This window comes from Eurosta solidaginis, chromosome 3, assembly GCF_040869045.1.
Source record: "Eurosta solidaginis isolate ZX-2024a chromosome 3, ASM4086904v1, whole genome shotgun sequence".
In the NCBI taxonomy this organism is placed as follows: domain Eukaryota; kingdom Metazoa; phylum Arthropoda; class Insecta; order Diptera; family Tephritidae; genus Eurosta; species Eurosta solidaginis.
This window is the reverse complement of record NC_090321.1, coordinates 263,246,216-263,268,963: the sequence shown is the minus strand read 5'-3', so window position 1 is coordinate 263,268,963 and position 22,748 is coordinate 263,246,216. Positions and strand designations below refer to the sequence as shown.

Sequence of the window (22,748 nt, the reverse complement as noted above, 5' to 3'; positions counted from 1 at the left end):
TAGACGCTCGTTGGAGGACTTTGATGACAATTTGTGTGTGGTGGTACCTATTGAATGGGGCGGAACCGTGTAAACCCAACAACAAGCAGGCTAGCTGTATGTTAACAATAATGTTTTTCAAATCGACGACAGTTGATTATCCCAACTCTAGAAACAAAAAACCGCTGCTCCCTGAAGAAGATGCTGAATGAAAACCGAAACACGTAGGAGAAAGAAGAAAGAACTTTGTTTTTTGCCTAATTGCCCTTACAGCTCGAATAGAGGCACAAAAACGAATATCATTTTGATACAAAAATAATACAAAGTTCAAATTATATTTTAGTGAAACGGACTTTACACCCTTTTCTTTTTACACCAAAAGGTACATCTGAACCTGTTTAGGGAAAAAAATAATTCCGAAGCGGTCTACAATAAATGTTAATGCTCAATACATTTTTTCTTTAGCGACCATTTGAATTGAGATATTCTTGACACATGAAAACAAATAACCCTAATGTAACTACTATTACTGCTATGGATAAACCACCTTTATATACAATATCGCGGTTTACTTTTTCTATTTTTTTTTTTTTTTGAAATTTTATAATTAATAATGATCGTTGATTGCGTTTCAAATAACAGCAGAGAAACAATATAGAGTTGAATATATATAATTGAATAATTTGTTTTTGTTATTGTGGTTGTTCTTTTTAATTACGATAATCATAAAAATGAATCTAAATCAAGTGCATAAGGGAGTATAATCGAAGCGCATTTGGGCGATGATCAGATCGAGGCGTGGAACCATTTGAATCTCACAACGACGATGATTACAATGATGTTGATGATGAAGCTCTTGCTGCTGGACGCGTTAACGATAACGGCCACGACTATAGCTAGACATTTCAAACATCTTAAAGCGTAGACTGTGTCAATTTTGTGGAAAGATATCTTCGATATTAACGAACGCACAAGCACCAAGTGACGAATGAGCCATCACTTTAAGTAATTCGGAAGCATGCGCTACGCATACATCAAGTGGTGGACGACGCGGATAATTCATTGATTCTGCAAATGAAAGGTAAGAGGTATTAGTTCGTAATATTGTGATTGTATTAATGCTGCAGTGCCATGCCGATACGGTATAGCGCAGCAGCTTCTAAATGGCGAAAGGGCTCATAAAACTTTAAAGAACAATCACTGTATGCCCCACGTCCAAAGACCATTAAGGCCAACAGTGGCATTAAAAACAAGGGGTGGTGGTATAAAATGAAGTTGAGAGAGCGAATATTGTTGGGGCTGAGATACATTTCGTTAGTTTGTGTGGTGGACACGTACGCATGGTCGCCTTGTATTGCTACATTGATGCCGAAGATTGCAGAGGTAGTGGGTTAGAATATACCCGCGTAAGTACGCCTGTCATAAGAGGGGACAAAAATACCAAATATATTCAAGGGGTTGTGTAGCGCAACCCTTTCATGTTGCCAGCGCAATATATAGCTTCCACAAACCCAATTGCCAACCTCACCTATCCGTGGCGAATCCTCTTTCATTAACAGCCGAGGCTCTGGCGACCCCGAGCTCCTCATGGATCTAGGGGGTGGGAGAGCGGCATGGCCTAGAAGGTCACATGTGGTCATAACAATTGTTCCCGAGATGGTCGGGTTTGGTACCGCAACGTACCGGATCTGCATCCGGCAAAGGACAATCAACATCGATAACACTCCCCAAGGCCTTCGGCGAGTATCTTTATCGCTACGTTGAGGTTTCGACAGGCTGATTACCACTGGTTGCCGAAGCAATCTCATACCAATCTACACTTCAGCGACCGATGCTAGGTTTTATATTGGATCATCTTCGTATATTCAACTAGATAGAACTTGTATCTATGTCAACTTAAGTAGCGCTAACTGAGATGGCTTTTCGGGGGATTCGAGGGGTTGAAAAGCGCACAGCCGCCTCAACCCAATTGTCAATCTCACCTATACGAGGCGAATCCTGTTACAAATCTGAATATATTTAGCAATCGAGGCTCCGGCAACCCCAAGTTCTTCATGGAATTAGGGGGTGGAGGGCGTGATGGCCTAGAAGGTTCAATGTGGTCATATTAAATCGTTCCCGATATAGTCAGGCTAATTAGCTTGTTAGCGCTTGTTACCGGAACGTACGAGATCTATATTCGGCAAAGGACCATCAACATCGATACCACTCTCCTCTACAAAACCTCCGGGGAGAATCTTTATAGCTATAACAACAACAGCAGCATTTCGGATTTTACAGAGAATATTGCATAACTTGCATGTATTGAACTGGTGCGTTGGGATTTTGCTTTCGAAGTTATAGCTTAGAATATTTCACAAGCCGGCTTACAATTGTGGGTATATGCAAGATAAATTAAATTAAGTAAAGAAACATGCCTGGGTTTTGGAAAAAAATTAGATTCATCCACTGCCTTGGCCTAATGAAATATACAGTTTCCATATAAATTTGTGAATCAATGAACTTACCTAAAATGGCGGAATTGAGTGATGTGCAAACGTTTTCTCTTTTCGAGGGGCATAGTTGCCAACCCAAAGGACTGGACCAGGGATTTGAATAAGCAATTAAACTAAATGCATCCTGAAAATAAATAAAATACAATTTTTGTTGTTATATCGGCCTACTGATTTGTGTCTTCTTAAATAAAATACAAATATATAGATAATTTAATATATATATAGCTTAGACCTAAACAGTTAATTGATGGCGACTCTCCATCGACTGCAGTAAGTCGTAGTACTACAGATATTCATTATCATTGATTGGCGCATAATCGGCTAGACTATTGTGGCCATTGTGTAGTGATAACTAAATGGAGATTTACTCTTACACCGCCTGATTTTTCTAATTCAGTGAAGGTCTTCCCTCCTTCACTGCCAACCTTACGTGTCGATAAGTATAACTTCCGGGCCGGAGGCGTATGAATTCGCGAGTCCACGGAGTACTGATTACTTGTACTATGTTACAGATTACTTATTGGAACTATTAAGTCCCCAACCTTTCAAGAATCTTATATAACTTTAAACGAGCAATTCCTGTATATTTGTATGGCCGAACGATCTCGGGAACGGCTCAACCGATTTAAATGAAATTTGGCACAGAGATAATGTATCACCTTCTAAGACTTTCTACTTAGTTGTTGCCACTCAGAATGTTTCACAAGGTTGCCACCTATTCGAAATTAAAAAAAAAATTGCATGAGATATGCCGATATGGGTATCAAACGAAAGGTATTTCACCCCGCCCCCCGGAATATTTTGGCGCAGGGTTGCCATTCAGGGTAGCCACCTATTCGAAATTAAAAAAAATTGCATGAGATATGCCGATATGGGTATCAAACGAAAGATATTTCACTCCGCATTACAATAGGGACATTTTTAAGTAGGGTTGCCACCTATTTGAAATTAAAAAAATTGCTTGAGATATGCCGATATGGGTATCAAGCAAAAGGTATTTCACTCCGCATTACAATAGGGACATTTTTTAGTAGGGTTGCCATATAGGGTTGGGGTAGTTAGACGAAATAGTAGTCTACTTTCTCATATTCTATTAAAGCTTTAAAGGAGAACATTAAAGTTAAATATCTTCTAATTCTCTTCTAATAGTTTGTTTATATTTTCTGTTTTATTATGTTCAACACCTTTGTTACATATAATTAGTGTTAAACGATTTAGTCTTCTAATCACAGTTGAAGAAGTAGTGATGTTTTGTTTTAAAAATTTTTTGTTTGTGTATAAAAAAGGGTTTTTTCGTTTTGTGTATTTCTAGCTCCTGATGATGAATTCAGACTGAATTCGAAATATTGAGTGAAAATAAATTAAAACAAAAACATATTTATTTGTTTTATTTAAAACCGGCCTTGAGCTCAATAAAACTTTAAAATATTTTATATTACCGGCCAAAAACATTCTACATTATGTTAAAACGGAGGGCACACCGAGAAGTCTTAGACACTTTAAACGTCTACAAAAATATCAAAAAGGGTTATAACATCAAAACCAAAAAGCACATAAAACAATACCAAGCAACTACGCATCAGATTACGAGAATTTCAGAATCGATTAAGTTTCTGGAGAGATGTAGAAGAAATGAAGTAACGCCTAATTTCATCAATAATGTAACTAAAAACATTTTGTACATCATCAACAACAACACCTATAACATGAAACTGCCAACAAAAGTTGTGAACATGGTAAATACATATATGGAAGAAACTAAGATGAAGCTTTTGAATCTCCTGATCACCATCCAACATGTATCTCTTCGGCAAAAAGGAACCGAGGTAAATAAACTAAAGACATACATACAACATCAACTGAACTCAGACGACTCCACTGCCCTCTTCAATAGCGAAGAACTCTTGACAAACAAACTTAAAACGACCATCAAAAACACACAAGTGAATAAATACGAAAGTCATAAACAAATACAACTCCTGAACATTAGGGTGGTACCAAAATGGATATGCAACACAACAAATATAAAAGTACCCACCAATATTCAATGGCTTCTTTCCCTAGGCCCTAAGTACGCACTTCGCACAGATATTAATAAATTCCCACTTTTCAAAACTATAGCTGATGGAGAAAATTATATTCAAACAATTAAGGATAAAGAGAAACAAGAGGTTGAAAGGAACAATTTAACGACGCTTATAAAAGATCACCTAAAAAAGGTAAAAACTTCGACTCGGGACAACTTTATACAAAACAACCTGCTTTCCACCAAACATTTTTTAAAGGAACACAAAGAAATCCTAGTCCTCAATGCCGATAAAGGCAACGTTACCGTGTTGATGGACAAGTTAGAGTATGACAAGAAATTACAGAGTATAGTGAACGATATTTCCACGTACAAAGTGTTAAAGCGGGACCCTACCAATAGGATACAGGAGAAAAACAATGAAATAGTGGAAAAAATGTACAGTAACAAAGTTATCGATTTGAAAGAAAAGTTTCGCCTTAATTGTAAAACAGCCAACCACCCACGTATTTATGGTCTACCCAAAATCCATAAAGAAGGTATTCCTCTTAGGCCCATCTGTTCGTCCATCAACTCTCCGTCATATAATCTATGTATATTTATCGTTCAAATTCTTCAAAATCTTACCACCTCATCTAATTACAACGTTAAAGACGCAATAGAATTTAAGAACAAAATCAAAAACACATATGTTAACGATGATGAGAGTTTAGAGTCATTCGATGTCGTCTCGTTGTTCCCCAGTATCCCTGTAGATTTAGCCCTCGAGATAATAGAGTCAAAATGGATTAAAATAAAAGAGTACACGTCCATGGCCAAAGAGCTTTTTCTGACAGTGGTGAAGTTCTGCATAAAAGAGAACAGGTATTTCAAATACAATGAAAAGATATATGAGCAACGTTCAGGGATGCCCATGGGTTCGCCAGCTTCGCCCGTTATAGCAGATATCCTGATGGAGGAGCTGCTTACCAGATTCGAGGAGGATTCGGTCAACAAACCATGATTGCTCACAAAATACGTCGACGACTTATTCGCCATAGTCAGAACGGAAGACATGGAAGTAATGCTGGGCCTTCTAACGGATACCATAGAGCTATACGGATACATTAAAGACGTTAGAGGACAACAACTTCCCCATCAAATTAATAAAAAAACTGATTTATAACCACTATTCTCGACCCAGTGGTGAACATGTGAGAGAAACACCGCAGGATAAAATATACAAATCTGCAACATATGTCGCTGGGCTATAAGGATAAAATATTCGAACTTATATGATAAGGAAAACGTACGACTAGCCTTTACGTATGACAATACGCTCCGGTGCATTTTCAGCAATGTTAAGGATAAAATATCCAAGTATGACAAGTCCGATGTGGTATACAAGATTCCTTGTAATGGCGACGGGTCTAACTTATGCCAGAAAGTATATGTAGGGACTACAAAATCTAAACTTAAGACAAGGATATCCGCTCACAAATCAAATATAAAATTAAGGAATAATTTTTCGGAAAACAAAACAGCTTTAACATCACATTGTAGAGATACAGGGTAGCTAAGCGTGGGGCAGTTGAGGGCGAGCAGTTTAATGTGAGTTATAAGGGAGTAATTTGATGTGCTTGTAGGCGTATGAGTCGTGGCACAGTGAATGACGTACCCGACTCAAATGTTTGGTGTTGCGGGTTCAAAGCCCACTGCGACCAACCATTTTTTAAAATTATTATTTTATAAATTATTAGTTTAATGGACTGTATTTTATGTTCATTTAGTTTATGGTGTATTTAAAACACCGGACGATGCAAAGCATCGGTACACCTTTATGCATTTAGTTTATGATGTATTTAAAACACGGGGCGATACAAAGCATCCCTTTTAAAATACTCATTAACACCTTTCATTTGATACCCATATCGTACAAACAAATTCTAGAGTCACCCCTGGTCCACCTTTATATCGATATTTCGAAAAGGCGTCCAACCAAAAAACTAAGGCGCACTCCATTTTGAAATACTCATTAACACCTTTCATTTGATACCCATATTGTAAACAAATTCTAAAGTCACCCCTGGCCCACCTTTATGGCGATATATCGAAAAGGCGTCCACCTATAGAACTAAGGCCCACTCCCTTTTAAAATACTCATTAACACCTTTCATTTGATACCCATATCGTACAAACAAATTCTAGAGTCACCCCTGGTCCACCTTTATATCGATATTTCGAAAAGGCGTCCACCCATAAAACTAAGGCCCACTCCCTTTTAAAATACTCATTAACACCTTTCGTTTGATACCCATATTGTATAAACGCATTCTAGAGTCATCCCTGGTCCACCTTTATGGCGATATCTCGAAAAGGCGTCCACCTATAAAACTAAGTCCCACTCCCTTTTAAAATACTCATTAACACCTTTCGTTTGATACCCATATTGTATAAACGCATTTTAGAGTCATTCCTGGTCCACCTCTATGGCGATATCTCGAAAAGGCGTCCACCTATAGAACTAAGGCCCACTCCCTTTTAAAATACTCATTAACACCTTTCATTTTATACCCATATCGTACAAACAAATTCTAGAGTCACCCCTGGTTCATCTTTATATCGATATTTCGAAAAGGCGTCCACCCAAAAAACTAAGGTCCACTCCATTTTAAAATACTCATTAACACCTTTCATTTGATACCCATATCATAAACAAATTCTAAAGTCACCCCTGGTCCACCTTTATATCGATATTTCGAAAAGGCGTCCACCCATAGAACTAAGGCCCTCTCCCTTTTAAAATACTCATTAACACCTTTTATTTGATACCCATATCGTACAAACAAATTCTAGAGTCACCCCTGTCCACCTTTATATCGATATTTCGAAAAGGCGTCCACCCATAGAACTAAGGCCCACTCCCTTTTAAAATACTCATTAACACCTTTCTTTTGATACCCATATCGTACAAACAAATTATAGAGTCACCCCTGGTCCACCTTTATGGCGATATCTTGAAAAGGCGTCCACCTATAGAACTAAGGCCCACGCCCTTTTAAAATATTCATTAACACCTTTCATTTGATACCCATATCGTACAAACAAATTATAGAGTCACCCCTGGTCCACCTTTATGGCGATATCTTGAAAAGGCGTCCACCTATAGAACTAAGGCCCACGCCCTTTTAAAATATTCATTAACACCTTTCATTTGATACCCATATCGTACAAACAACACATTCCAGGGTTACCCTAGGTTCATTTTCCTACATGGTGATTTTCCCTTATTTTGTCTCCATAGCTCTCAACTGAGTATGTAATGTTCGGCTACACCCGAACTTAGCCTTCCTTACTTGTTTTAAATTAAATTCACTTCGATAATTCTTTCCGCCACCATTTCTCTTTAGTACTTTGGCATATGATCCTCTGTGGGTGCTCCATGGAGTACTACAGTGAAAGTACTTTGGAAAGTACTCTCACGTATGTACTCTATGGAATACTCACAAACAAAGCGAGAGTGGGATCACCTACTCCTCTCCCAGGACATCGCAATGTTAATTGGAGCACATTTTTTGTATGAATACAGATTAGTTTTGGAATACTCCTATACTCCCAAAGGAGTATTCCTTACATTATTTATGGAGTACTTGCGTTTTTTGAAGGGTGGTGCTTTATCGGTAACCTATCGGTAACCTTATAACGGCTGATTCGACCAACCTTATGAGAATCAATGCAATCGATTATTGGTGCCGCTAAGGTCGTAACCGTATCGTAGCCAACCAATTGGGTTTTGGTTTACCGTCGTAACGATAAACAGCTGATTACGTTAGGGATACGGATACAGCGATACGACATACGGCAACAATGACTCCGGCTTTAGTCTTCTAATCACAGTTGAAGAAGTAAGTAGTGATGTTTTGTTTTAAAATATTTTTTTTTGTGTATAAAAAAGGGCTTTTTTCGTTTTGTGTATTTCTAGCTCCTGATGATGAATTCAGACTGAATTCGAAATATTGAGTGAAAATAAATTAAAACAAAAACATATTTATTTGTTTTATTTAAAACCGGCCTTGAGCTCAATAAAATTTTAAAATATTTTATATTAACGGCCAAAAACATTCTACATTATATTGAAAATCTTCGTAAAAAAATCTTACACTTGATTCGACTTAATTTTCCTAATTTCACACACGTTAATACAATTGAAATGCAATATCAAGGCACCGAGGCAAATTCTAGCAAAGTATATTTAAATGCATATATTTGGCAAATATGAAATGAATAATTGCAATTGCTCACAGATTACTATTAGAAAGATTTCTTACCATGGTAATTTGCTACCGTTGAACACTATAGGCATATGTTCAATTTGAAAACGACATCTAACCATTTAACTACTTACCAACAGATGGCGCTGACATTTAATTAGACTAACTGATAGTTGTCATTCGTGAAATTTACAAATTTTTGGAATGTTAAGTGTATAAATAAGTAAAGTATATAATTAAGATGGACTTGGATAAGATAAAAAAGTGGTCTCATTATAATTTGCTAAAAATTAATTTAGCAAAAACTAATTTCATTATTTTTAATAACTATAAACCGATTTCAACCATTAGTGATTTTCCTAGTTTCGACTTTGAAAACACTTCCATTAAAAGGGTTGATAAGTTTAAATATCTAGGAGTATGATTCGACTCAAACTTAAATTGGAACGAACATACAAGTAAACTTAAACTTAAGTTGATACCATTAAACTTCGACATATATCGAAATAGAAATAATATACCCAGAAAGCAACTCTGGCTACTTTACGATGCATATTTCATGTCTCAAATAGCATATTTAAACCCAATTTGCAGCCGGTGTGCAGATAACAAAATAAGCGAGCTACAAATATTACAAAATAAAATAATTAAAAATATTCTATTCCTGCCAAAAATTACTCCTACAATTAGTTTATATGAAGATAGGCTAGATATCAAAAAGCATAGCATCTTGCAAACCTTGATACTTGTTTTCAAAATCAAAAATAATCTAATAAAACATAATCTTGACTTAAACGTCACAGAGAATCCAACATATCAATTCAGAAACACATTGAATATAAGGAGTTGCTATTTCCGCACGCAAAGAAGCACAAATTCTATACGTAGTTATGGTGTAAGATTGTTTAATAAACTGCCCGATAATGTTAAGATATGTGTTAATATGATCGACTTCAAGAGGCAAGTTAAAATTCTCCTACTACACAATTATAATTTTGATCTGTAAGCCATATAATAAAACATTAACAGTAAAATTTATCACAATTATCACTTTAATAAGTAAGTACTCAAAAAATACTTACGTGAAATCAAACTTTACTTTTATACGTAAATTAAAAAAATTGTAAAACCATGTATACTTATTTTTAAATTATTCTAAATGTGAATTTGATATATGTAACTAACGCAGTTGACAGCGTAGTAAGCAACTATGACTTACAACGTTAAGCTTTCTTCTCACACAAAATGCATATTTTCGAGAAAACCTCTGTATTATTTTATAAATACGCCATCAATAAAGAAAAAAAAATAAATAAAAAAATGTTTGAAATTAATAATTCGGCGCATGAAGATACTTGAGAAACGTTGCCAGAATAATGAAACGTTGCCGAGCAAAGCTCGGCCGCCCAGGTACTATAGACGTAAAAAAGGCAGAGCTCTTGATAGATTTTACGAGCCCTTTTGGTATATATTTTTCAAACCAAGATAATGAATATGTTATACTTACTTCCAACATTTGTCTATCTTCATCATTCATTTTATTTTCCTTTTCCAATTGCTGACCCATTTGAGAGAGCTCTTTGCCGAACTCCAATATTCTTTCGATGCCGTGACTATATTTTTGTGTGGAGGGAACATCAATATCTATAAAAATTTACAAAGGATTTTAATTACAAATTTGTACCTAAATACAAATATACAAACCCATTTCCTCATCAGCATCCATTGAACTATTGAAGTTTGAGGTGCCGTTTTTACATGTATTGCCTTTAGATTAGATATAATTTTGTAAGTTAGTAATAGTGATTAAATTGTTATTGTATTGTTAAAATAAAAAATAGTCTTGTTCTCTAAGCTATATGGGACTGAAACTAGCAGCATTAATTCGAAGACCCTTTGGTTTCGTAAACCTTATGCCGTTTTGGTAGGACAAGATTGTGAGCTAAGAAGAGTGCCTGTAATAGATTTCATCTTCATTCGTATATTTCTTATTGCCAGTACAATTCATAGCTGCTCAAACCCGATTATCAACCTCACCTACCCTGACCTAGAAGGTTCAACGTGGTCATATCAAATCCTTCCCGAGATGATAGCGCTAGCACCTTAGTGGTGCTATTTTCCGGAATGTAACAGACCAAGAATCGGGAAAGGACAATAAGCATTGATAAAATTCCTCAAAAACCTTCGGTGAGCGTCTTTATTGGGGTTTATAAAAGTTAGGAGGACGTCGGGTTTTGGGATCTAGCCCATAACAACCTGTCCGATGCAACCATTCCTTGCACGAGACACGCTGACAAGAGTAAGACCGCCCTAAAAAGATTATTTTCCGGCAGACGCAGCAAAACCATTTGTCTGGACCGGGGGCAGCAGACGGACCCGGATTGGGTTCGATACCTTTCCGGAGCAAGAGAATATGGAGCATTCCCGCTGAAAGGAGCTGCTGGGAGGATGACAATTTGTGGAGGGACGCAATAAATTAAATGGGGTTACATACAAAATGTATGTCCTGCTTCCAATGTGTCCCCACATGACACCAACCATCTCTTTAATTCTAATGTGGAACCAACGCCTCTAACACCCCTCTCATTATGGTCCACCCCTGTTGAAACAGCAAGTTCCCTTGGACTCCCGTTAGAGGATTTTGATGACAATTTGTGATCGGTCGCACCTGTTGGATGGGGAGAAGCACTGCTACAACAACAGCAACATTTTCTTTATTGCTACAAGAAAAAGATTTAGCCTAGGAAGCCAGCACTCTAACCTATTTTTCTTACTTCTCAGCATTGCCTTAGCTAGCCGTCAAATGAGCGCCAGACATCTACTCTAGACCTAAGCAACTCAGCATAGTATACGACAACCAGCCCGTATACATTTCTGGGCCCATCTACTAACGCAAGACCGTGCCCGAATCTGCTGAAGAGCTAAGATATGAGTGAAGAAACGCCGAAGAAACGACACAGGCAAGGAGATAGCAGGCGGATTAGAAAATTCCAGAAACAAGAAAATGGGATGAAATATACGACATCACAGTCCCAGAAAGTCAGACAGTACCAAAAGTCAACACCCAGGATCTGGAGTACATTGACCTTCGCAATCTGAAACGGGAAAAACAACAGACAAGATGTTCTACGGCACATAGATGGATCGACAGCAGTTGTCTAAACAAGACTGAAAGATGCTAGCACCACACCAGAGCCGTTTCGTCGGTGTCATCATAAAAGTTCGACATGGAAGATCAGTGCATAGCACTCATTGAGAATACCGGGTTTGTCAAATCAGAGAGCTGAGAGAGATGGATAGGAAGGTAATATGGAATCTTTATAAAGATGGACTCATATCGTGTGTAATATTCACGAATTATGTTTTTCCACTGGCTAAAACTACATCAGTCTGTTGTTGTTGTTGTAGCAGTGCTTCGCCCCATCCAATAGGTGCGACCGATCACAAATTGTCATCAATATCCTCTAACGGGAGTACAAGGAAACTTGCTGTTTCAACAGGAGTGGACCATAATTAGAGGGGTTTTAGAGGCGTTGGTTCTAAATTACAATTAAAGAGATGGTTGGTGTCATGTGGGGACGCGTTACAAGCAGGACATATGTTTTGTATGTCGGGGTTGATTCTGGATAGGTAAGAGTTTAACCTGCTCCATGTGTTTGTGCAGTGCTTCTATCAGTTTTAGTGTTCTAATTCAGCGATCTACTGCATCGAACAGTAGCAGTTTAAGAATTCAGCCTTAAATGTAACAAACACCACCTTAGAACGGACTTAGATCGTAAAACACTTAAATTAATAAACGTGTTACCATTTGTTGTGTGTACATTCATTTCCATTTCCACGTCGTTCATATAATCGATATTAGTATTATTTTTATTACTTATTGAAATCGCATCACCAGAGCAGTTCTCATCCGTAACACTGTTTAAGGAAAACATTTAAAGTTAATATGATAATGTGAATATGCAATTGATAATATTTCCAATCTTACGATGCGTTTTTCATATCCTGTTGATGCGCATGATTATCGGCATTTATCACAGTTGAGTTTGTTGTTGTTGTTGCTGTTGTCACCATAGTCTGTGCATTATTGTTTGCTGTTGTGCTCTTGCCATTTTGATACGATTTAGTTGACTGTATAACCGATGTTTGATTCGGTGGCGTTGTCTGCGTTTGTTTTGTGATCGAATTTGTTAATTTATAATTAGTAGGGCAATACTGAATTAAATAAAATATCATTAAAAAAAAAACCAAGACGGCCAAAAAACATAAAAAATAAAGACACAAAAAAAAAGAAACAACAAATTATTACATGCACATTAAAAAGCAGATATATATTTATTTATCACAAATCGGTTATTATTTGTTATGCAGTTTTCATTATTTTGCCATTTTACCTCAATATCAGATCCATTCACCATTTCTACGAATTGTCTACATTTTAACATGAACCAAAGATTTGAGTTATTTTCCAATAGACCCGGATACGAGCGTAACGTTAGCTCAATTGCATGGCCCATTTTCCCAGATAGAACCAGTTTTAAAATTTCTACAAATATAGAAAAAGTTTATTCATTCCTTTTGAGATTTTAATGCATTGACATACTCTGACGATTGCGTATCGATGACATATCTTCTTGAAACGTTTGCCCAGTACTTCTGGCGAAAGCTTCAGCAGTTTGACTATAGCCGTTGTGTAGTAGATATGATGATACCATTCTTAAATAACAAAACAAAAAACATTTTTACTTCCGCTTTTTATACAAATCTTGCAATCGATTTTTAAGTAACTTCTCATTGAGCTACAAACGTGAAACTTTACACATAGATTGGAACACCGTGACAATGCAAAAAAAGGAAGAAAACAAATCCGTTAGGAGGCGCAGGGATCGAAATAATTAGATAAGAATTTGAATATTTTCAAACCAGCTTTTAAGTAACTTCTCAATGAGCTAGACTTGAAATTTCAAACTTAATTCAGAGGTCGATGACAGCCGATGACATGATACAAAAAGATTCGCTAGGGGGCGCACGGGATGAGATATTTAGAAAAATCGTACGAAACGGAGGGAATTTGGGATTGATTTTTATGTAAGTTCTTATTGAGCTATAACTGTAAAATTTCACAGATAGGATAAGACGCCGAGAAAATTTAAGAAAAAAATCCGTTAGGTGGCGCACGGATCGAAATATTTAGATAAGAATTTGGAAATTTGGTGTTTTAGATCGATTTTAAAGTAACCTCACATTGAGCTACAAACATGAAACCACTACAGGTTAAGACACCGTGACAAAAGAACAAAAGGATAAAAAAATTCCGTTAGGTGCCGCATGGATCGAAAAAATTAGATAACAATTTGCAAATTTGAAACCGGATTTTAAGTAACTTCTCGCTGAGCTAGAGGCTAAAAATTTAGAGCTTAATTCAAAGGTCGATGACACAATACAAAAAGTTTCGCTAGGAGGCGCACGGACCCAGATATTTAGAAAAATCAAACGGAACGGAGGGAATTTTCTGATTGATTTTTATGTAAGTTCTTATTGAGGAACAAGCGTAAAACGCAGATAGGTTAGGACACCGAGAAAATGTAAGAAAAGGAGAAAAAAAATAAAATAAAAAAATTGTATGCACTTCCTTTATATAAATGGACAAAAATCAGCGAAAAATGTCTCCTTATATAAAGACATATTCTTGCTAAACTTTGATTTTTAAATTTTTACATAGAAATTGTAAAAATATTTATGAGAAGTAAAACTATAAAGGTGGAGCGCAATTGATTGACTAATAAAATCTCCTTTCCTACCAACTTTCCAATGTTGTTATTGTTGTAGCAATGTTTCGCCCCACCTAATAGCTGCGACCGATCAAAAATTGTCATCAATATCCTCTAACGGGAGAAAGGGGTGTTAGAGGCGTTGGTTCCACATTACAATTAAAAAGATGGTTGGTGTCATGTGGGGGCACATTGCAAGCGGGGCATACATTTTGTATGTCTGGGTTGATTCTGGATATGTAAGAGTTTAACCTGTTACAGTATCCAGAACGAAGTTGAGCCAGAGTGACTCGCGTTTCCCTGGGGAGTATGCGTTCCTCTTCCGCAAGTTTTGGGTACTGTTCCCTGAGTACTGGATTCACCGGGCAATTCCCGGCATAAAGGTCCGACGCCTGTTTTGGAGTTCACCAAGGACGTGTTTGTGTTTTTTTGCTTCATACGGCTGAGTTCTCAGGTATTTCCTCAAAATGCTTACGAAGATGACTCCTTAAGTCCCTAGGCAGTGTTGGCTCATCAATCAGATGTCTGTTGGGATGCCCAGGTTTCTGGGTATTCAACAGGAACTGTTTGGTTAGCATCTCATTTCTCTCCCTGATGGGGAGTTTTCTCGCCTCATTATGTAGATGGTGTTCTGGGGACATAAGAAGACAGCCCGTGGCGGTTCTGAGTGCAGTATTTTGGCAGGCCTGTAGCTTCTACCAGTGGGTAGTTTTTAGGCTTGGCGACCATATAGGGGACGCGTATCACGCAAACGGCTGGCCAATTGCTTTGTATGTGGTAATGGGCGTTTCTTTGTTTTTTCCCCAAGTACTGCCAGCAAGGGATTTGAGGATTTAATCGGTGATAAGGCCATGTTTCGCAAGGCGAAAAAACTGAAGAGATCAGGGAGGTAGCCGTTTATTCTGTTGCAAAGCTCATCGATCTGTGGGCCCGGGCCTGTGGCCATTATTGTGCAGTCTTCGACGTAAGAAATGATAGTAACTCCTTCCGGTGGCGAAGGTAGTTTTGATATGTAAAAATTAAACAAAAATGGGGATAGGACACCACCCTGTGGCACCCCTTGTTTAATTCTTCTTGGCTTTGATGTTTCGTTTCTAAATTGCACCGATGCCTGTCGACCACCCAGATAATTTGCGGTCCACCTTTTAAGACATGGGGGAAGGGTAGACCCTTCCAAGTCTTGCAGTAACGTGCCATGGTTGACCGTATCAAAAGCTTTTGATAGGTCTAGCGCTACGAGTACTGTTCTATGGTGGGGCTTCTGATTTAAACCACAATTTATCTGGGTGCTAATGGCATTTAGCGCGGTGGTGGTGCTATGGAGTTTTCTAAAGCCATGCTGATAACAGGCTAGCTGCAAATTTGCTTTGAAGTAGGGAACAACTTTCCAATCGAAGTAACGTGCGCTCCTCTTTTATATTTTTACTTTTCATAAATATTTTTGCAATTTCCATTTCAAAATTTAAAAATCAAAGTTTAGCAAGAATATGTCTTTATATAAGGATACATTTTTCGCTGGTTTGTGTCCATTTATATAAAGGAAGTGCTTAAAATGTTTTTATTTTATTTTTTTTATATAATAATAACCAATTTTTGATCAAATTTGCTGCATACTTGTGTAAAAGCGTTGTTGGATCACCCTGATCGGTTGCCATAGGAAAATCATAAATTGCTGTTTTCATTTGGGCCCGCATTTGTTTCATCATATCTTCGATTTGATCAAATTTGAATGGTTCTTGACCAAAATTTGCATCCACTTCCTCACCGGGTGTTTGTAGGCCAACCGTTGGATAAAGTTTACTCTGTAAAATTATTTTATTTATTTTAATTACAAATATTTCGCTAAAAAATTTAAATATTTTTCACACTCACCGGCAAATCTCTGAATGCTATACCTAAATCGATGCCGTTTTTCGTGTAAAAACATGTATTGTCCACAAAATTAACACAACAACCAATTATGTCGCCTGTAGTGAAAGTCGGTCCATACGATTGCCCATTACCAGAAGAGGAAAATGAATTGCCATCATCACCATGATAACCATACGATTGTTTGTCCCAACCTGAAAAGAAGAAATTCGTAGGGAAACCAAAAAAAATTATTTGCATTTGTTGCTTAAAAAGTTCGCGCTGCCTTTACCTGGTAAGCGATTCATGCGAAATTGTTGAGCAGTCAATCCAATACCCATATAACCATTTTTACCCTTTGATATAATTTTCACTTCAAAATAGTAAAGACCACAGGCAGGTGGAATTGGGTGAGCTGTGCGCACGGAGGCGGCGTCGTTATGTTTATTGCCAATGCCTGGAAAGAAAATGGAGTTATATATGAATTCTAAACTTTTTGTTGTTGTAATCAGAAACTTAAAAGTAATTTTTTAGTAGCAGTCCTTGAGTCAGTCCGTAATAAAACCTTCAGTAAGGTTTAAAGGAAGGCGTATGTAGTAAATTTCAAGCTTGAAAATATGTCGAACCAAAGGAAAGGAGTTTAAGGTGAGGTGGTTAAGGGTACATGCTGCCACGTGATGCATCATATGTGGTAAATCGAACTCCAGAGTATTGCTTTTCGGACTGGTTTTGAGAATAAATCAAAGGTAGTATATTGAGAATAGCTGCATTGATATACATTTACCCTTTTCTCAAATTCATTTGACCTTTTCTTATATATATTTGTAATTTTTTAAATTTCCTTTTCTCAAATTTATTCGTAAACGGTGCAGTTCTGCTTTGAGGCCTCGAAGATGCAAGCAGAACTAGTCGCTTTGGTGTTTCCTCCAAGATGCCCTGGAATGGTGCCTATAAAGTTTAAATAATTTCCAAAACGTGGTGTGTCTCCTCAACCTGGCAGTACACATTCTAATTCTCTAACACATTGCCCCAGGGAATTGGGTAATCTAACATTATTGAAGTACAAGACGAGCCTTATTGATATTTTAAATTCAGTGAATTCAACAACTTTGAATCTTCGCTTAAAAGAAGAACCTGCGTCTTAGTTGATTTAAACGAGTCTAAAAGGTTCCAACCAACTATTACACATGTATCGTTAACTTTACAGAAATCCTCACAGCATGACCTAATAAATTCAGGCAAGAAAAGATAGATAGACAGGTTATTATACCAATCTAGTCTAACTGACTCTTTCTTTTTTGTAGTACAGCGAACGTTAGAAAAAACGAGAAGAGAAGAGGAAATAAGAGAAAAGAGCAGAGGAAATAAGAGAGAAGAGAAGAGGTAAGATAAAGAAGCTTAGATAAGTATGTCTGTGACTTTTTTTTGTGAGCAATGGCAGGGTATGCTATATTACAATATTATTTTAACATAAAAATAAAAGGTTGGCGCGATACATCTACGAGAAAATTTAAAATGAGATTCTCTTCATTTGCGAATGCTACTTTTGATTATTTCCTATATTACGATGGCACCAAAATAACTTAAAAATAAAAAAAAATAAATGTAAGGCGCGATAACCTCCGAAGAGATCTAAGGCCGAGCTTCTCTTCCAATTTGCGTCGTGCTCCTCTTGATTTTCCCTACAAATTGGCCGGACGGGACCTACATGTTTTATGCCGACTCCGAACGGCATCTGCAAGGCAGATGAGTTTTCACTGAGAGCTTTTCATGGCAGAAATACACCCGGAGCGCTTGCCAAACACTGCCGAGGTGCGACCCCACTTAGAAAAATTTTCTTCTAATTGAAAAACCTTATTTCTAAAATTTTGATGTTGCTTTGCCCGGGGTGCGAACCCAGGGCATACGGTGTGGCAGGCGGAGAACGCTACCATCACACCACGGTGGCACTTACTAACCGAACTTCAATTGTGCGTACATCAAATATGCTGGCACACATTAAACTTTATACACTTTATTATTTTGTTTTATTAAATACACTTTCACTAAATTTTATATTTTATAATTTATTTAATTTATAGTTTTGAACTTCGCTTTGCAAATAGAAATGAAAATAGTAGTCACAAAACTGTTTCTCAATTCTTTCAGTTGCAGCTCAGCTCATTCTCAATTTCTTCTCTCGCATGTAGTTGTCACACTTGATTGTTTCGAACAAAACTTTTAGTATAAATGTTTGACATAACATTTTAAATAGAGAACCTGCAAGCTATAGAAAAGTAAAGAATTAAATCGCAGGAAGGTAATTCACCACTGGAGTAACTTTACATGTAATTCGGCAAGTTTAATTTTCGTAACACTTTAAGTTGAAACGATTTCAAAACAACTCAAACTTTTATGTTGTCGGAAACATCAACACTAAAAAAGGATATTTTTTATTATCTTATTAAATTCGTTCGTGTGAGCGAAAATTTGTAAAAACTTGAACAAAATGTTACTAACTTTGGAAAAATCCTGTTCGTTCAAACAAAACTTTTGCAATAAGAGGGCGCAATTTTCCATTTCGCTTGGAAGAGAAGTTGCAAAATTGTACCCGATAAATAGGTGTCCCGGTATTCATAATTTTTAGCACAGTAAATTCAAAAAAGGGTTTTTCGTTTTGTATTGATAACTGAAAAACTAGTTTTTTGTTGTTTTCCCATTTTGTGTGTTTTTTCGATTTGGTGGTTTTCTTATTTTGGTATTTTTTTAAACAAGTGGCACCATCGTCATAAGTACAAAGTAGAGAGCGCAGTGAGCGTAAAATTCTCTTTGAAATTTGCTCATGTATTGACTGTTGATCGCTGTTGAAATGCCCAGTGAGATCAGTTGTGTTAACAGAAAAATCAGTTAGATTGACCAGGAATCTGTCAATTTTACAGAATTTTGTTAACTTAAGAGCGACAACTTCTCTTCTGTTGAAATGACTAAACTAATTTGTTCGTTTGACAAAGAACTCGGTCGAATTAACCGCAATTCGATCAATTTCACCGAATCTCCGTTAAGTCAAGAACAACAGAATCGATTTGTTGATTTTACTAGCACCATTTCTTTCAGTGCACAAAACGCGATTTACCTCCGAGGAGATTCAGGCCGTGCTTCCCTTCCAATTTTAAATTTTTCCTGAAAATTATATTAATTTTGGTAACATAACGGTTGATCGTAACGGCATAAACGAATGGAAATAAATATAGACTTCCATATATCAGAATTGGTTTAGCCATGTCCGTCCGTCTGCGCCTACGATAGCTTAAGTATTGAGATATCTTATTGAAATTTGGTATATGGGTTTTTGGTACTCATGTCCCATCGCTTTTTAAAATAAGCCCATTTCTATACATATAACGTATTGAAAAGCAAAAAAACCCGATTATTTAGTGAATAATACACCTAGAATGTTGAAATTTGATGTGTGGACTGATGTTACAATCTTGGTTTTTGAAAATGGGCGTGGCACCTCCCACTTCTGATAAAATCAATTTTACAAATATTATTAATCATAAATCAAACCCCGCTAAACCTATCATACCAAAATTCGGCCGAGAAATTCTCTTTACTATAAGGAATGCTTCGAAGAATAATTAAGGACCACGCCGACTTTTATATAAAAGATTTTTAAAAGGGTCATAGACGAATAAAATAAGCTGTGCTTTTTTTATCAGTAGTATTTCTTTTCCAAGTGGAATTATAACAAGAAAGAATACATACTTTCTTTATAGCAGGAAATATTTCTAGTAAAAATGGACGGGATCGGTTGAAGACCACGGCAACTTAGATACAAAACAAGTTTAAAAGGGTCGTAGACTAGAATAATAAGCTATAACTTAGCAAAAAAAAAAATAGTTTTGAATCAATGATATTTCACTTGTCAAGTTTTATTGTAAGAAATTGGAAAAAATAAAGCCTTAAAAGAAAACAAGTAAAGGTGTCTAAGTTCGGGTGTAACCGAGCATTATATACTCAGCGTAAGCTTCAATTGTATATTTAATTTCAGATAAATTACTTTTCTACATACACGATTAAAAGAAAAATATCTCGCCATTTCCTCTTACAATAAAACTTGATAAGTGAAATATCATTGATTCAAAACTATTTTTCGCTAAGATACAGCTTATTATTTTCGCCTACGACCCTTTTAAAAATCTTTTATATAAAAGTGTGCGTGGTCTTTAACCGATCTCGTCCATTTTTGCTAGAAATATTTCCTTTCTATAGGGAAAATCTGTGTACCCAATTTTATTACGATCCGTTAATTTTTTTTCGAGTTATGGCTCCCGAAACATAGAAAATTGCTTAGTCATAAAAGAGGCGATGCCACGTCCATTTTTAAAAATTTGAAGCTGTTCCTATTTATTGTTATAAATCCACTTGGGGAATGAAATGCCACTGATATAATGCTATTTTTTGCAAAGATGTAGCTTATTTTATTCGTCCACGACCCTTTTGAAAATCTTTTATATAAAAGTAGGCGTGGTCCTTAACCGATTTCGCAAATTTTTTTCTAAAGCATTCCTTATAGTAAATGCAACCTCTCTGCCGCATTTTGTTACGATAGGTTTAATGATTTTTGATTTATGATTAATATATGTAAAATTGATTTTATCATCAATGGGCGGTGCAACGCCCATTTTAAAAAATATCAGTCCGCACGTCAAATTTCAACATTCTAGGTGTATTATTTACTAAATAATCAGGGTTTCTGTGTTTTCCAAAATGTTATATATATAAAAAGTGGGCGTGGTTATCATCCAATTTGGCTGAGTTTAAATGGGAGATGATTGCCAATGGCGAGACATGACTAAATCAATCCTTTTTTCATCTTGAGCATTTTGATATACGAAAGTCTATATTTATCTCGATTTGTTTATGCCGTTACAATCAACCGCTATGTTACCAAAGTTCATAATATTGAAACATATCGAAAGCTTCATGTTTTGGGTATTTTTCTTTAAATGGCAGATATGTAAATAAATATGTAAAATAAACAACAAATACAACCGGACTTAGGATCCCTTGGGAATAGTTTGTGTTTAAAATACGTCTTAGTATGATTATAAAAGTAATTTATGTCAAATAAACTGTACCATTGAAACTCACGCTGAGTATCTAATGTTCGGTTACACCCGAACTTAGACACCCTTACTTGTTAATTTCTAATCCTTTTGTCTCTATAAATTCGCATAAATATAGAACAACATTGATCAATAATTTCATATGTTAACTTTTAGCACATCTTTGTATGTATGTACATAAATACATATCGCTAATTTACTTCAATAGTGTCATAACTCAAAAAACACAATTTTCCAGGAGAGTCATTCAAAGATTTTAACTGCCATATGTTGCGCATATAAAGGCATATTTTCATTAGTATAGTACGTCGTAAATTTGTAACGGATCACAAAGATTTTTTTATAAAACATAGATCATGTTATTGGGTACGTTTATATGTTATTAACTCAAAATTCACGTTTTTTGAGTTGTGACACTATTGAAGTAAACGAGCGATATCTTATCTTATCTTATAACTTTAAACGAGCAATTCTTGTATATTTGTATAGCCGAAAGATCTCGGGAACGGCTCAACCGATTTAAATGAAATTTGGCACGAGATAATGTATCACCTTCCTAGACTTTTTACCTAGGTGTTGCCACTCAGAATGTTTCACGAGATTGCCACCTATTCGAAAAAAAAAAAAAAAATTGCATGAGATATGCCGATATGGGTATCAAACGAAAGGTATTTCACTCCACATTACAATAGGGACATTTTTGAGTAGGGTTGCCATTTAGGGTTGCCACCTATTTGAAATAAAAAAACATTGCATGATGTATGCCGATATGGATATCAAACGAAAGGTATTCACTCCGCATTACAATAGGGACACTTTTGAGTAGGGTTGCCATTTAGGGTTGGGGTAGTTAGACGAAATAGTACTCTACTTAATCGTATTCTATTAAAGCTTTAAAGGAGAACATTAAAATTAAAAATCTTCGTAAAAAATCTTACACATGATTCGACTTAATTTTCTTAATTTCTAGCAAAATATATTTAAATGCATATTTTTGGCAAATATGAAATGAATAATTGCAATTTCTCACAGATTACTATTAGAAAGATTTCTCACCATAGCAAAAATATATCTCACCATGGTAATTTGCTGCCGTTGAACACTAGAGGCATATGTTCAATTTGAAAACGACATCTAACCATTTAACTACTTACCAACAGATGGCGCTTAGGGAAGTAAGTTGACATTTAATTAAACTAACTGATAGTTGTCATTCGTAAAATTTACAAGTTTCTGGAATGTAGTAAAATTGTGACTTTCATAGTGTATAA

General features: G+C 36.2%; 1 protein-coding gene across 5 annotated transcripts in view; it reads right to left on the bottom strand.

The window, feature by feature from the left end:
- Positions 1 to 406: 406 nt before the first annotated feature.
- Positions 407 to 22,748, bottom strand: part of RanBPM (Ran-binding protein M) — a 35,777-nt gene continuing 13,435 nt past the window's right edge. For 2 of the 5 annotated variants that reach the window (XM_067776216.1, XM_067776217.1), the window contains exons 3-13: positions 16,656 to 16,826; positions 16,394 to 16,584; positions 16,136 to 16,323; positions 13,354 to 13,466; positions 13,145 to 13,296; positions 12,739 to 12,965; positions 12,556 to 12,668; positions 10,455 to 10,517; positions 10,258 to 10,394; positions 2,487 to 2,598; positions 407 to 1,047 (exon numbers count right to left, since the gene is read on the bottom strand). In XM_067776216.1, the coding sequence (XP_067632317.1) occupies positions 911 to 1,047; positions 2,487 to 2,598; positions 10,258 to 10,394; positions 10,455 to 10,517; positions 12,556 to 12,668; positions 12,739 to 12,965; positions 13,145 to 13,296; positions 13,354 to 13,466; positions 16,136 to 16,323; positions 16,394 to 16,584; positions 16,656 to 16,826 (1,604 nt within the window). In that variant the 3' untranslated portion in view covers positions 407 to 910. The remainder of the gene's footprint in view (positions 1,048 to 2,486; positions 2,599 to 10,257; positions 10,395 to 10,454; positions 10,518 to 12,555; positions 12,669 to 12,738; positions 12,966 to 13,144; positions 13,297 to 13,353; positions 13,467 to 16,135; positions 16,324 to 16,393; positions 16,585 to 16,655; positions 16,827 to 22,748) is intronic. The other 3 variants (XM_067776218.1, XM_067776219.1, XM_067776220.1) reach the window with 3 other exon arrangements.